This window comes from Podarcis gaigeae (genome assembly GCF_964106915.1).
Source record: "Podarcis gaigeae genome assembly, chromosome: 5".
In the NCBI taxonomy this organism is placed as follows: Eukaryota; Metazoa; Chordata; class Lepidosauria; order Squamata; family Lacertidae; genus Podarcis; species Podarcis gaigeae.
This window is the reverse complement of record NC_139681.1, coordinates 55,505,837-55,522,442: the sequence shown is the minus strand read 5'-3', so window position 1 is coordinate 55,522,442 and position 16,606 is coordinate 55,505,837. Positions and strand designations below refer to the sequence as shown.

The window sequence follows — 16,606 nt, the reverse complement described above, 5'->3', positions numbered from 1 at the left end:
GGGGCAAGGCAAATAATTTGCGCCCCCTAACCCGGGGCAAGGCAAGTAATTTGCGCCTCCTAACCCGTGGATTTGCGCCCCCTAACCCTAACCCCCAGATGTTGCGCCCGGTGCTGCCGTCCCCCCTGCACCCCCCACGCTACGCCACTGATTTAAAGAGAGTGAACACAGGGCTGATCCATCCATGAGGCAGACTGAGGCAGCTGCCTTGGCAGTATCCAAGGGATGGTGCCTTGGATGGGGAATTTATCAGGTGGGAAGTACTATCTGAACAGGAAATGAATGTGAGGCAGCTTTTGATGGTGCCTTGGCTGTTCCTGGAAGGCAACTTAGTGTCCCGCTCATGGAAATTTATAGATTGCTGAGTTAGCTAGACATATTACAAAAAGCCACCCCACCAATTACAAAACAGCACAGAGCACATGGGGTGAGAGGAAAGGTTAACACTAGCAGACAGTTCAGAAAGGTCGCCAGCATTAGCTCATTAGCAGTGCTGAACTTTGAGATGGAGAAGATGTATTGCTGTATATACAGGCCACATCCATACCATACATTTAAACTACTTTAAACAGTCACAGCTTCCCCCAAAGGATTCTGGGAGCTGTAGTTTGTTGAGGTTGCTAAGGTTCTTAGAGTGGTTTGACAATGAATTCCTCTTCACAGGGAACTTTGGTGTGAGGAGAATAGGGGCCTCCAAGCACCTCTCAACACCCTCAAGAAACTACAGTATCATAATTCTTTGGGGAAAACCATGACTGTTTAAAGTAATATAATGCTTTAACTGTATGGTGCTGTGTTACCCTACTTGCTTGGGACACATCTCTACAGATACCATCAATCTACTTTTTGTACAGGGTGATGTGGGCTTGCCAATCAGAAGGTCAGCGGTTCGAATCCCCACGACGGGGTGAGCTCCTGTTGCTCGGTCCCAGCTCCTGCCAACCTAGCAGTTCAAAAGCTCCTCCAAGTGCAAGTAGATAAATAGGTACTGCTCCGGCGGGAAGGTAAACGGCATTTCTGTGCGCTGCTCTGGTTTCGCCAGAAGTGGCTTAGTCATGCTGGCCACATGACCTGGAAAAACTGACTGTGGACAAACGTCGGCTCCCTCGGCCTGTAAAGCGAGATGAGTGCTGCAACCCCAAGTTGTTTGTGACTGGACTTAACTGTCAGAAGTCCTTTACTTTTTCTACATTCAAAGAATAAACCCTTCTGGAACATATGATTAAATTTGGGGAATTTAGCTCAACTGCACCAAGGGAAAACATTTCCCACTGTAACTCTGTCTTTCTATAGTATTAGTTACAGATAGGTAGCCGTGTTGGTCTGCCATAGTCAAAACAAAAAAAATTCCTTCCAGTAGCACCTTAAAGACCAACTAAGTCAGTTCTTGGTATGAGCTTTCGTGTGCATGCACACTTCTTCAGATACACTGAAACAGAAGTTTCCAGACCCTTCTATATAGTGAGAAGGTGGGGAGGGGTATTACTCAGAAGGGTGGTGAGAATGGGTGATTGGCAGATAGATTGCTTTTTCCTGTAAGACCTATTGCAGTCGTTAAGAGTCGTCAACAGGCTCATCACAGCTATCTGCCAATCACTCATTCCCACCACCCTTCTGAGTAATACCCCTCCCCATCTTCTCACTATATAGAAGGGTCTGGAAACTTCTGTTTCAGTGTATCTGAAGAAGTGTACATGCACACGAAAGCTCATACCAAGAACTGACTTAGTTGGTCTTTAAGGTGCTACTGGAAGGAATTTTTTTTGTTTTTTCTATAGTATTGTGTGGGATGCATGTACAAATAGATTATTTCTTCCTTTGAGAATGCTTTTTCCATAAATGGTGCTGTATCCAAGATATCAAGAGAAATTCAGAGTGACAGAAACTAACTGTACTGTAATTCATCATCATTTACTAGGAAATGAAATTCGTCTTAATTACCTTCAAAAATAGCAAGAGCTTTCATTTAACAACAAGGGTAGGTAGGAGATACCATTATTGGAGGGAAAAGCATTTCTCACAGGCCAGTCAGGTCATGCTTCACTGGAGGCTGCTAAGCTAGGGCTAATTCAGCCATAGTTATGATCCTTTGCACATACAGCAGGGAAAGTGAAAGACAAAGGCTCTCTACATGGAACCAATGCAGTGTTTTGGCAAAAACATTGGAGGGCACATCTATTAGCCATGAAGAGATCTTTGTCTAGTCAATATCTCTCAGACTTTCTACCTCATAAGGCTATTAGGAGGAAAAAATGTGCAGTGAGAAAACCATGTATGCCACCGTGTACAAAAGGTAAGATCAAGATGAAAGGGAATAAATAATATCCTTTAACTTTTTGGGAACAATCCAGAGAAAGAGAGAAATGCCCAAGGCTGAATTATCATGGACAGGGGCAGACTTTTGAATTTTTGCACCCTGTGCAAGGCCAGTATTTGATGCCCTCACAGGTCACAGGGAGGTTCACAGGATAAAATCACAATATAAAAACACAAAATACATAATCAAAATAAAAACAAGAACAACCCAATAACCCCGCCCACTGCAAATAGAATTTAAAACACACATACACAATATTTGTAGTAAAACATCAAAATAAGCACCAATCAGGTATCTTCAATGAGTAAATTAAAAGATAAGTTTAACTATCAAAACATTTTAGCCATTGGCTCCCCCCCCCCCATTGCAACCATTCATAGAAGCTACTTCATAGAATCATAGAATTGTAGAGTTGGAAGGGACCCTGAGGGTCATCTAGTCCAACCCCTTGCAATGCAGGAATCTTTGGCCCAATGTGAGGCACAGGTCAAATCTGTGTCCAGGGCAGCTGTGTACCAGCTCCATCTGGTACATAGGCTGAGACCCTATCTGCCTGCGGACTGTCTCGCCAGAGTGGTGCATGCTCTGGTTATCTCCAGCTAGGACTACTGCAATGCACTCTACGTGGGGCTACCTTTGAAGGTGACTTGGAAACTACAACTAATCCAGAATGCGGCAGCTAGACTGGTGACTGGGAGCGGCTGCCGAGACCATATAACATCGGCCTTGAAAGACCTACATTGGCTCCCAGTATGTTTCCGAGCACAATTCAAAGTGTTGGTGCTGACCTTTAAAGCCCTAAACGGCCTCGGTCCAGTATACCTGAAGGAGCGTCTCCACCCCCATCATTCTGCCCGGACGCTGAGGTCCAGCGCCGAGGGCCTTCTGGCGGTTCCCTCATTGCAAGAAGCAAACCTATAGGGAACCAGGCAGAGGGCCTTCTCGGTAGTGGCGCCCGACCGGTGGAACGCCCTTCCAGTAGATGTCAAAGCGATAAACAACTACCTGACATTCAGAAGACATCTTAAGGCAGCCCTGTTCAGGGAAGTTTTTAACGTGTGATATTTTACTGTATTTTTGGTTTTTATGGAAGCTGCCCAGAGTGGCTGGGGAGGCCCAGCCAGATGGGTGGGGTATAAATAATAAATTATTATTATTATTATTATTGAACCCACGGCCCTGAGATTAAGAATTTCATGCTCTACCAGCTGAGCTATGAAAGGCAATTCATATTGCGATTGATTAATTTTGAGTCCATCTTCACATTCATCTCTCATACATGGATCTTCTCAGCTTAGTGCTCTGTGCGGGAGAACCGCCTGCACCACCCTGAATCTGGTGCTGTCTTGGAGTAACTAGACATGGGGAGGACTGTATTTAAGCCTTATTTAAATTAGTGGTGCTTTAGGACTCAGCTGTATGCACTCTAATTTAGACTTGTGAACAGCCACCTCTCTGGAAGTCCTTTGAGGTGTCTAGAATACTGGTTTTTTTCTTTCTTTTATGCCACAAATAACTAACTTTGGTATGTTTATGGGAAGGTGGGGGGGGGGAATTGAAACTAGTTGCGTTTCTGAACTTATTTGAAAGGCTGTATTGATCTCAGTGATTTCAATGATATTAAAACCATAGCTGTCAACTTTTCCCTTTTCTTGCGAGGAATCCTATTCGGAATAAGGGAATTTCCCTTTTAAAAAAGGGAAACATTGATAGCTATGATTAAACATGTGTAAATTTCTTTGGATTTCATCTCTCCAGCCCGGCCCCAAAAGTGAGATTGGAGCAAAGAGGCAGCTTCTGTTGCTTATAGTTCCTTGCTGGGTAACATCCCAAAACAGGGGCAAGGAGAGAGAAACTTTCTCCCCTTTGTTCAAAAACCTCTCTTTAATTCTATACCTCTGAGGTTTTCAAATGCACCACTCTCCAAATTCCCCCACCGTTGAATAGGAAGTGGCTTGTTATGTGAGAACGTCCTCTGTTCAAGGCTGCAGTTTGGGCTTGTCTGTTTGGCTTGTGTGTGTGTGTAATTTATATGGGTGACGCGTTATACATTTTGTCTGCATTGTATGTATATATCACAAATGCCTCAGGCAGATCTTGCTGCTTGCCAGAACCCTACATGAGGTTGAGGTCCATAGGGATGGTTTATCATCTCTCTCTCTTTCATCACGGTTTTCTATCACTCAGAGGTGGGAGGGCAGAGTTATTATTTGATAACTATGGAGTACCTGAAAATCTACACTACTACTGCTACAGGCAGGGTCATTACTCTAGGTTTGCTATACAGCAGTATAAATTGAACCTGAACACATAACAAGCTAAGTCGCGTGAGGCCTGACACTTGTAAGCTTTTGGATGATGGAAGATGTAACAGCAAAGGCCATCCCAGAATATATTTTTTAGATGTCCCAAGTTGTGTGGGAAATGGAGTTCGGATCTAATAACTCACATTGAGTGCCAAGATGGAAAAATCTTGGATGTAGGTTGTTATGCTGATGTGTCTACTGCAGTGCTAGGGAACTTGTGGCCCTTCAGGGGTGTTTGGACTTCAACTCCCATCAACCACAGTCAGCATAGCCAGTGGCCAGGTGTTATATAGTCCAACAACATCAGGACAGCCAGAGAAAGAAAGAGATGGGGGCAGGGAGAGATAATAAGCTACCTCCACCCCTAGGCTAGAGTGCTGAGTTAGGTATGTGATGGTTAGGCTCATCCTTGCAGCTTGAGAATCCAAACTATGCAAGAGGAAGGAAATATGCTAACAACTAGTGTTTGCAAAACTGGGTGTACCAACTACAGTGGTACCTCGGGTTAAGAACTTAATTTGTTCTGGAGGTCTCTTCTTAACCTGAAACTGTTCTTAAGCTGAGGTACCACTTTAGCTAATGGGGCCTCCCGCTGCTGCTGCGCTGCCACCACACGATTTCTGTTCTCATCCTGAAGCAAAGTTCTTAACCCAAGGTACTATTTCTGGGTTAGCGGAAACTGTAACCTGAAGCATCTGTAACCCAACATACCACTATAATTGGACAATTTCTCAGATTTTGATTGTTAAATTTATTTAAAAGCTTTTCTGATGTACTTAATATTTTTAAAAATATCTAAGCGATATACAAAAATACAACACAAAGGCAATAAAAGGGTATAATAATAACAGATCCGACATAAATGCCAGTTAAACAGTATTATAAAAACCCAATAAAACTAGATGCCAAAAAGATATCATCGTTTCTGGTGGGGATTCTGGATACTACTACTACTACTAATATTTATACCACACCCATCTGGCTGGGTTTTCCCAGCCACTCTGGCTGGTTCACAGCATATATCAGAACATACTAAAACATCAAACATTAAAAACTTCCTGATATAGGGCTGGAAATCTTCTTTATTCCCCCAAGTAATTTGGATATATTTGAGTCATACGAGGACATGAATGGGTTATGGGTCTGCAGCTTAGGCTGTCATCCAATGCACATTTTCATGGGAGTAAGTCCAACAGAACTCAGCAGGACTTACTTCTTAGTAAACAGACAGAAGCTTGCACTGTACTGTAAGTCAAATAAGCCCAGAGGAAAATGTAGGGAAGAGAAAAACTAACAAGGCTAACTTTGGTGTTTTATTTTATATCTCAAGATGTTTTGAAATTGAAACAAAATGTTTCTAGCTATAAGGATGCATTAAGCTAACAATTTCTCCTCATTGGCCTTCTCCCCGTTCCTTACTTGATCCTATAATACCCCAACTTTACTGGATAGATGCTAAGCTCTCCTTTTGGGTGGTTTCAGATGTGTTTTGTATCTATAAATATATTCAGAAGAGTAAAAGTAGGTTCTCACTCTCCCCCCTCTTCTCCTCCTCTCAGGTGATTCTCATTCTTACAAAGCTGTATGACTTCAACTTGGGAAGTGTTACTGAAAGCTCGCTCTGGAGGTAAGCAGATTATATATCACATAGTATCTCCTGGGCAGATGTTTGCTGCATGAAATGTGAATGTTTGGGATGACAGAAGGAGAAAGAAAAGCTTTTCCCTTCCCCAAAGAAATGTGAGGAAGCCTGTGTTTGCATTTGTGTATGAACATCATGGGCAGGGGACTTTACATTTCAGAGAAGCTGCCTTGGGATCTCTTTTGATCAGTCGTGTGGTGAGACAGAGCTGTAGAACTGCCTTCCCAAACTGACATTGCTGCAGGTTATCTGGGTGGTGTAGAGGAGGGTGGTGCTGAGGTGCGTACACTCAGGTGAAGCCAATTTGGTGTTTCCACTGGTCTGTCCACACAGCCTGGACCTCACCACGGATGTGTTCTTCTCCATTCTCCTCCAGGTAAGGTGCCAAGACTTCGGTGTTGGGAGGGCATCTCCACCGTTCTGCAAACCAAACCAGCCACTGCTGCTTTCAATCAAAGCGTTTCACAAGCATACATGCAAACTATGGTATGCCATTTTAAGATAGGAGTCGGTAAATTTTACAGCCTGAGGACCACACAGCTCCAAGGATGAATTGGGTAGTGCAAGTGATGAGAGTGAAGGTTGGATGAAATGATTCTATGGTCCATGTGCAACCCACAGTTGGTAGTTTGTCTATGTCTATGTCTGTTCTAAGAAGTACTGTAGTGGCTGCTGTTGTTGCTGTAGCTACTTCTACTATGTATGTTCAGGTTTCTTTTCTAAGGCTATGAAAAAGGAAATAAGGCCAGATTTAAAATGTCAGTTAGCTGGCAAAGGAATGTGTTCTCCTGTTAAGGCTTGTCTGGGTGTCCGAGAAAAGATGAATGGAGAATAAATGGGTGACTCTTGAGATTGAACAATAGATCTGTATCCCATCTCCTACAACATTTCTTCACATCCTTCTCTTACCAAGTTAAGGGAAAGTCACTTTCAGGAACTGTTTCTGGAACATAACCAGAGAGAAAACGGCTTCCCTGACGGAACGTGTTAATGCATTAGGGGTTAATTGTTCCTAAGAGCTCTTGAAACTTTTCAATTTGCATGGTACCTCTAAAGCCTAATTGCACTGTACTGTGCTAATCCGCAGAGGTATAAATAACCCTGAGACTAATAGGAGGGAGCGCAGTCATTTCCACTTACTGCGTACTTTTCAGGGTATTTAAGCCTTGAAAAAAACTTTTTTCCTTGTACCTAACAAGTGCAAATGACACAGTGATTATAGTATAGGCATAATTGCTGCACAATCTGGCTCTGCATAAATAATGTTACGAGCCAACAGAAATCTTCTACTAATGCTGAGAAGTGGCTGCAGTGTTTGAGCAGGGTAAAGGGAGAAAAAAATGACAGCAGTGCTGAACGTGGGGCCTTTCGGACAGAGAAAGGAGGGACAGAAAACATTGGATTCAAAATGCAATTCTTCCTTTTCTGTGTGTGTAAGACTTAAAAACTCTGCAAAAATATTTGCTTAAATTTAAGATCAGAACTTTGTGTTTCTAAAATTACCTGGGAATATTCTTCATAGTGAAAGTTGCTCAAATACTGGAAATGTTCGGATAGTGATGCTTGGAAATGTCTGACAAGAGTCATTTTGTCATGCTCAAGGCTTGGCTAGATAGCTCAGTCTTAACCTCAAGGTTGTGGGTTTGCACCCCATGTTGGATAGAAAGAGTCCTGTATTGCAGGGGGTTGGACTAAATGACCCTAATGGTACCTTTACACCCCACAAGTCTATGATTCTTCTGTTTGCAGAAGCTGCCCTTAGTAAGTTTTGAAGATCAGAGTGGTTTTGATTAGAGTAACTGGAATGCAGGCAAGAGAACATCTCAACTTTGAAATTGAGCAGAGGTTGAAAAGAATAGAACAATTCTCAGTAACAGGAGGTGAAAGGAGGTCAGCTAGCAAATCTAGCCAGTCTGGATGATACGTTCATGGCAACTCATTCATACAGAGAATACTGTGTATAGCCTGGGCAGCCATGTCTTATTTCATGGTTACAGATGTCACTGTGTAGCTACTGCAGACCCAGGAGCTGTTAGTGAGAATCAGCAGCTATGCATGTGGAGAGCACAGTTCCTAGGAACCATCTCCCCTGCAAATACATCCCTTGGGACATTTGGGAAGCATTGTGCAGAGACAAAATCAGCTGTTCCAGTTTGCCTGAATAACTTGCAGGATGCAGGACACACAGACTGTCCAGTTGTGTAAGAATTCTTAACAATACACTTATAGCTTCCAAACTGATTGACCGGGCAAAGTGGGAGTGTTCACTAGTCTGAAACTGCAATCGTTGGGTAACCACAGTAATAAAATGCATGCACTGGAGAGATGTGATAACTGATGTGAGGCCAGTGACACCAGATGTAGTGACTGCAGGGGCAGAGCATGGAGGGCTTCAGGGGAGGCTGCTAGCGGTACAGTTCTAACATCACAAACTTTCTTGGTGGGATGCTTGAGGAATTTGATTTCTGTGAAATCTGTTGTGAACTGGCTGCTAATGTGTGGATTTGAAAGTAATTGTGCTTAAAATAGGATGGAAGGGACTCATGAATGAAAACATGTGGAATTGACACTGATCAGAAAAAGCATGAGCCATCCACCTATAGCTACTTGTGATAGACACTTCAGTGCATAACTTGTGACAAATTGCTGGTAGCAATTGGCAACACCATATTTAATAGGGATTCTATAAAAAATGGGGATGTTCTTAATACTGTAACTTTGAATAAATCTAGTTCGTAAAATTTTATAACTAACTCTCTGGAGCACAGACCTTTTGTTGTTGTTTTACTCCCATTACCTTATTTTTGCATTTTTGCTGCTGAATTTTTCTCTGTCTTCAGCCATTCACACATGATTGCATGAATAAAGTACTGTGGAAACAAGTAGTCTGCAAATAACACTTCTGCAATTGTAGGAACAATATACTTTCTGCTGCACTCACAGAAAGTAGGGCAAATTCTGTACTTTCTTTGCTCGCATGACACTTTCTCCATATGATCACATATACAGAGATGTGGAGCGATGATGGCTAAGATAACCAGCACCCTCTTCCATGTATCATTTTGCGATCAGAATTCTGCTTTCCCAAAGCCTTGTGTTGGACAGCATAATCTTCTGGTTTGGCTCTCCCTGCTGTGTGTGTGCCAGAAGCTAAAGTAGCATCAAGGGATGCAACAGGAACATCTAGATTAACAAATTATGATACATACATGCCAATAAAGGGGGAATCTCTCTTTCTGAATATTTGCCAAAACATAATTAAAAAGCAAGTGGTATTAGGACATCCTTTTTCTTTACTATGTAGAATATGTTGCGAATGCAGAGAATATGGTTTATAGAGCATGAAAAGCTATACTTTGCCTTTCTATTAAAAAAATGCGGCTAAGGACATCAAAATCCACAATAAAAAACTAATCCACATAAGAAATAAGCCATAACACAATAAAAATAGCTACAAATAAGATAAAAGCATATAAAAATGTCATCCAATTAAAAACATCATTAAATTAAAAACAAAGATTAAAACATACAGAAGAAACATATCATTTCAGTAGGCAAAGCAGCTGTTTAAATGAAAAGGATTTTGCTTGCTGGTGGAAAGCCATCTAGAAGGGACTAAAAGCCTTTCTTAGAAGGGAGTTCCAAAGCCTGGAGGCAGCCGCTGAGAAGGTCATTTTTTGGCTTTCCATCAAGACAAGACAGGTGTTGGCAGAAAAGGGAGAACGACCTGTCAGCACCTGGGCAGGCTTGCATGGAAGGAAGCGGTCCTTTAGGTAACCTGGTCCCAAGCTATTACCTCTTGCAAAATGCTGCATCAAGGTTCTATTCTGACATTATTGCCATTGGTTCTTACAGCTGGAAAACAACAGTTGTGTTGTTATTACTGCCACAGGGTGGATAAATTGCTCAGTCCTCCTTCTCTTTTTCTTTTTCAGTGATTTAGTGAGGGGCTGATCAGAGTCCAGTCACTGCAGTCTCAACAACTGACACTGTGCTAGTACTTGGCTTGGGTCCTGTCACTCTCCTGAGAGGGAGTGCTTTTATCAAACACCAGCCTTGGAGCCACAATGTACTTTCACAGGAATGGAGGTGCTGACAGGGCTGGGCCCAGGGTGTGTGTTAGGGTCGCCATTTGTACCAGAAAATTCTGGTAATGTCTGGGATTTCCCCATCGGAAGCTGAAGGTCTGTGCATTAGTGTTGTTGCCTCCTAGACGGCGATTTCGGAAGCCTGCTTACTTCTTGAAATATGGCAACCCTGGTGTGTGTGTGTGTGAGAGAGAGAGAGAGAGAGAGAGAGAGAGAGAGAGACAGACAGACAGACAGACAGACAGAGAGTAGTCACTGGCACTGAGTACCAGCATCTCTGTTTTTGCTGCCCATTGTAGCCATTTGTGCTGGCACCCACAACACTTTTTTCTCTTTTATTAATATATGAGTACATGCACCTTATATTTTTTTAAAATAAAAAGCATTGCCTGGGCTATGACATATTCTGCCAGAAGGAGGTAGCCAACATGGTGCCATCCAAATGTGAATTTTAGCCCCCATCATTCCCAGTCAACATGGCCGATGATCATGGAAGATGGGACAGGAATTGTAGTCCACAGCACCTGGGGGCACCATGTTGGCTTCTTTGTCTTAGACCAACAGTGTTCTTCTCCAATCCTTTTAGAGGATGGAACAGGACTGGAAATGTCCCAAAGTATTCTCCAATCTTTCCTGACTTTACAGTAGTTTCTGTATCCAAAGTTCAGACAGAGGTATCCGATGGACCTCTGGGTACAATAGAGAAACTTTAAGGAAATAGGAAGCTGTGCAGATGTATAAAAGACAACCTAATTCCAGCACCAGACTACAAAGGCAGATACATTAATAAAGATCAGGGGACCAGTTAAATAAAAAATAATTAAAAATTGCATTTGAACTATTTTGCTAACAACTTATATAACAACTTGTTATATGGGGGAGGGGCGGAATAGGCAACATGCCTGTTTAAATGCTCTGGGTCATGATCAGGACAGAGTAGGATATCTCCTCACCTTCTTTGCTTGTGACAGGTGTTTATTTTGTTATTAATATTTTATTGATTTTTTTAAAAAAATGCAAACATGCAATTCACAGTACTGGGCACACGCCCTCTCAGCAAATGTACATAAATATCTGTATTTTGGAAGTTCCCAGTATTGTAAAGAAATGTAGTGAATGGCAACAATTCAGCGTTACACTGTCCCTGCATCTAAAAATCCTCCTCTCTGTAAACTGATCCCTCCTTACTTTGGCCTTTGCCTTTCCCAATGTGTATATGAACTTCAGTCAATGAGTACTAAGCTCGGCAAGAAGGGAGAACTGGAAGGAAGACTGGACAAAGGAAGAAAAGGCATGGGGAGAGTAGAAAGAGGGTCTGTATCTCAGTGGTAGAGCACCTGATTGGACTGCAAAAGGTTCCAGGTTCAATCATTTCTAGGAAGGGCTGCGGGGGACCACTGTCTGAAATCTTGGAGAGCTGTTGACAATATTCAGTTAGTTAGACCAATGCTTTGACTTGGTATAAGGCAGCTTCTTAAAGAAAGGACCCACCCTAATTTTGGGGTAATTGATAGGTTAAGTTTCTCACCTTAAGGGCTGAGAGATTTCAGCTAGGTAGAAGACCCCACTTGAGCTTATGACAAGCCATTCCTAATCCTCCTTCCGGGCCCCTTATGGGGTCCCCCTTACAATGCTACTTGCCCTATGCCATTGAGCCCAAATGAAACAATGGCAATACAATGTTAAGCCTTAACTGAGGGAGAGACGAAACCCCTCCTCTCGAACCACAGTGCCAGTTGAAGTTGAGAGAGAGCGTGAGAACTTCTGGCCCTGTCAACCAGTGACCCAAGTAGCTCAGTTGAGGCTCCAACACAAGGCAGGTTCAGAAGCTCACGAAGAAGAGAAGAAGAAGAGTTTGGATTTGATATCCTGCTTTATCACTATCTGAAGGAGTCTCAAAGCGGCTAACATTCTCCTTTCCCTTCCTCCCCCACAACAAACACTCTGTGAGGTGAGTGGGGCTGAGAGACTTCAGAGAAGTGTGACTACCCCAAGGTCACCCAGCAGCTGCATGTGGAGGAGCGGAGACGTGAACCCGGTTCCCCAGATTACGAATCTACCGCTCTTAACCACTACACCACACTGGCTCTCACGAGGCAAAATGACCTTGAATCCATGTGACTGAGGCCTCAACCCCTCCTCTCTCTAGTGAGATCCCGTGGGATCACCCCATCCCACGAGATCCTGCAAGAGCCCAGCAGGGAGTCAGAACACTATCTCACCACTGCTTCCTAGGCCACATGCCACTGGGCAAAGCCACACTGCACACAATCTCACCTGAAATGGAGCTTTGTATCAGTCTACATAGAAATCAATGAATTCTTGCCATGCTTCTGTGAATTAAGTTTTTAATTAGGTTTACACCACTTTTGTGTAGTGTCAGGTTAGGAATGGATTGCCATGGTTCAAATCTCTCACTTGGTCATGAAGCTCACCTTGGACTAGTCACTGCCTCTCAGCCTAACCTACCTCACATGGTTGTGGATTTTTTTTGTCTCAAATCCAAACTCTTCTTCTTCTCTTCTTTTGATTAAATGAGAACCATGTATACCACCTTGGTTGCAATAAATGCATACTGTTACTTAATAGATGTGTAGATATTTATTTATACTGTGGGCCACAGTTGGGGTATTCTGAATTACAATCCAGCTGCTTTCCATTTTATTTGGCTCCCTCCATTTTTTATATATTTGAGGATGAGTTAGTTGGCCTTATTCTTGTCTTGATGCCAATATATTCGTGTTCCCTCTTGCTCATACTTTCTAAATTCAATACCACTTTCTGCCAAGGTGCTTAAATTGTAGAGATTTTGCCTCACTGTGCTGGCAAACCTTATAAAACACTGAATCCCAGACATATATTTTTCTCCAAGGTAGAGATTCTAACGCTTATTCGTGTTTCTAAATGCAATTATGAAGTTTTGTCTAATCCTTTTTGTATGGAAACGAATCTGGCAGATGGCAGTCATGACAAGATTACATCCCTGAGCAATGCTAGTGCTCTCTTCTTTATTATTAAGCTAACAATGGATATTATGCTGCCATTTTCATGCTCACACAATATAAATTTTCCTCCAGCAAATCTCAGACGTACCTAAAATAGGTAGATTGCTTTCAACCTAGAAGGTGCCTTGACATAAGTTTTGACTGATTTCCATTTTTGGTGTAAGGATTTTGAAGAACCCAAAGTTTCTCCATGGAATTAAAATAGTGTGGTGGTCTGATCTTGTGCAGAAAAGTTTCTGCTACCCTGCACTTACATTCATGTCAGCCGCTTGGTATCCTGTGGGGAAGGGGAAGGTGGAGGAAGTGAGATGATGTGGAAAACTACAAAGGTGTAGGATTAATATTTAATAGTGTCTAGTTCAAGTTTGTTCAAGTATTTGAACAAATATGGAAGGAACTGTAATAGACCTGCTGGGTTTAACTATCACTCTTCTTCAGGGGATCAATTCAATACCCAATAAAAATCCTAGTTTAAAAAAAATAAAGAAATGATTTACAGGAGAATAGCCCTTGATAAATCTCTGAGAAGACCAGCGTGTTGGTCTAGATGGGACATTGGCCTGATCCAACAGGGTCTTCTTAAGTGAAATATTTTCTCCTCATTTCCTTTGGACTTTAAGAGAAGAACTGGTGTAATTCTTCCCCTGAAACAGAGTGATGCCTGCAACGCATTGGGATTGTCATGTTTTATACCTTATTTTAAGCCTCACGTTCTTAAAATGTTAACATTCCACCTGTGTGGTCTCTCTCTCTCTCTCTCATATGATTGGGTGTGGCAATGGGTTTTGACCTTGACATATCAAATGTGTTAACCCTTTTAAAATTTCATGTTGGAATGGATCATGGAGAGAGAAATCCAGTACCCCATCAATAATTTGCCACCCACAGGACATTTTCCAATTGCTTCATGACGAGCACTCTAATGCTTCATGCTGCATTATGTTGATTTATTTTGTGTGTGTGCTTTATTTTACATTTTAAAAAACAACCAATGGCAAAGTTGCAAACATGTACTGCGATTTGGAGAATGATTTCTCACATTCTCTGAAGAAGATCATTGTGGGATTGAAATGCATCAGGACAAATGATTTTCCAAGTAGTATTATGTCTTTTTACACTGCTGGAGTGGGGTGCATAGGGTTGTTAGCCCAGTGGCTGGTTGTTTCTGTCTCTACGGAGGACAGAGTAGGAACAGTCACAGGAAATGAGAACTATTGTCATGGTTGCAACCAGTACAAATAATGCATGTTTTCTTAGCGTCCAAATCAGAAAAAGAATTTAAGAAGCTGCAGAAGATGGTAAACTAGATTTCTCTGTTATCCACCAGGTATTAGAACAGGCTTCCTCAACCTCGGCCCTTCAGATGTTTTTGGCCTACAACTCCCATGATCCCTAGTTAGCAGGACCAGTGGTCAGAGATGATGTGAATTGTAGTCTCAAAACATCTGGAGGGCCAAGTTTGAGGAAGCCTTTTATTAGAAGGATCTGATCAGTATTTGATGCTGGGTTGTTGTTTTTTGTCAGTCCTCAATGATGCATAATTGGTCCCCCCCCCCCAATTTGCATTGTGTTTCCTTTGCATTGCAATGAGTGGTGTAGATTGTAGAACATAACAATAATGTAACTAATTACATAAAATTCTGCCACAGCAGCCAAACTGCAGCAGAATGGAAGCAATTCTGCATGTGATGAACATGGGTTGGAACGTAAATGGGTCCCTTCTCACATCTTTTAGATAGAAGCTGTGAATTTGTTGTGGAACCTGAACACGCCCAAGAACACTTCTGTAAAGAAGATCAAAGTTCTTGTTTTTTTTAAATCCACACACATTTTTCCCTTCCTTAGGAGTAAAAAAAAGTTGATGTCATATATATACTTAAGATGTCACCTCTTCTAGCAAACCATAATGGCAATATAGCATCAGGCAGAGTAATGCAGGCAAGGCACAGAAGTCTGTTGGTCACACCCACAAAGGTAGAAATATAGCAATTAAAAAATATCTATCTGCATTCTATAAAGGGTTATAGATTTGAACTTCACCATTGGTCTCTGCCCTTTATTAAAATACCTTCACTGTCAAGTCACATGAAAGTCTTTTAGAGTTTCACAGGTCAAACTCCCAGGTGGTCCGTTTGTTTTGTCATCTAATTGCTCTATTGATGACCTTTCTGCGGGCCGGCAACTTTATACGATGCAGATCTCTCTCTTTTTTTTTGGATTTATTAATTCTTTTTTTGTTTTGCCAAGAAAGCTCTGAGACTAATTGCCGAGACTTCCCAGAAGATATTAGTTTACAAATTTTAATGACACTCATGATTTATTAATGCACTTCCCTTGCATCTGCTCATCTCTATTCTTGGTGGAATTCCTGCTGAATCCAAGTGAATTAATAAAAACAAAACTGCAGATTGTAATGGTGTTTTAGCTTGGCTCTTAATTAAAAGCTTTCTGCCCCTATTCACTCTTTATTTCCTTTTTTCTCCTCCCCTCCCCGCCTTCAAATGCACTAGTCTCTAAAGCCCAGGCAAGCATGAACTGGCAAAGCAGGTTCTACGTCGGGATCACAATCAATATTATTGTGTTTTCTGAGCTTTCCACCCATACCTAAAACACAGTGTTGAAGATGTTGCTTTGTACATGATTAATTTGCATGGGTTGTCACTGTCATTGGAAGTGTAATGTAGCATGGAATTACCCAGTTGTACATGTGCAATTCATAGCTGTAGGCATGATGTTATGTTTTGAGATACTTGGAAAAGATGTCATGTGTAATCCCTTTTCCTATACTAAATAAAAGAATAAGGAATGTTCTTAATCTAAATGAAATTGATGGCCTGACCTACCCAATAGTATAGACTTTGAGCCTACAAATCCTTTGAGCCCAAGTGTGGGTGTCCATTTCCATGGCAGCTTAATGCTTGTGGGTGAAGCCACCCAACGCCCACCAATCTGAAACAGAACCTTGGTCTACATTCAGAGGACCATTTGGTAAAGTCAGAAGAAATGAGACTTGTGGTGAGAACTATGAAATCAACAGGTCACCTTGTGCAGTGCCAGATTTATGTATAAGCTAAACATGCTATAGCTGAGGGCACCACTCTCTTGGGGCCCCCCAAAAAAAATTAAAGGAAAAAAACCCACTGGGTGTACATCTCCAAAATATAAGATAAAAAACAAATAAAATAAAACCTACATACAGCAAACAGTGTTTGTGTTGTGTAGGCTCCTGTGATGTAAGTAATGGGCCC

General features: G+C 42.0%; 1 protein-coding gene across 1 annotated transcript in view; it reads left to right on the top strand.

The window, feature by feature from the left end:
* The window catches only part of SORCS3 (sortilin related VPS10 domain containing receptor 3), a 422,195-nt gene that overhangs the window by 141,315 nt on the left and 264,274 nt on the right, over positions 1-16,606 (top strand). The window contains exon 2 of the mRNA XM_083741537.1: positions 6,183-6,250. Coding sequence (XP_083597663.1) covers positions 6,183-6,250 — 68 coding nt within the window. The remainder of the gene's footprint in view (positions 1-6,182; positions 6,251-16,606) is intronic.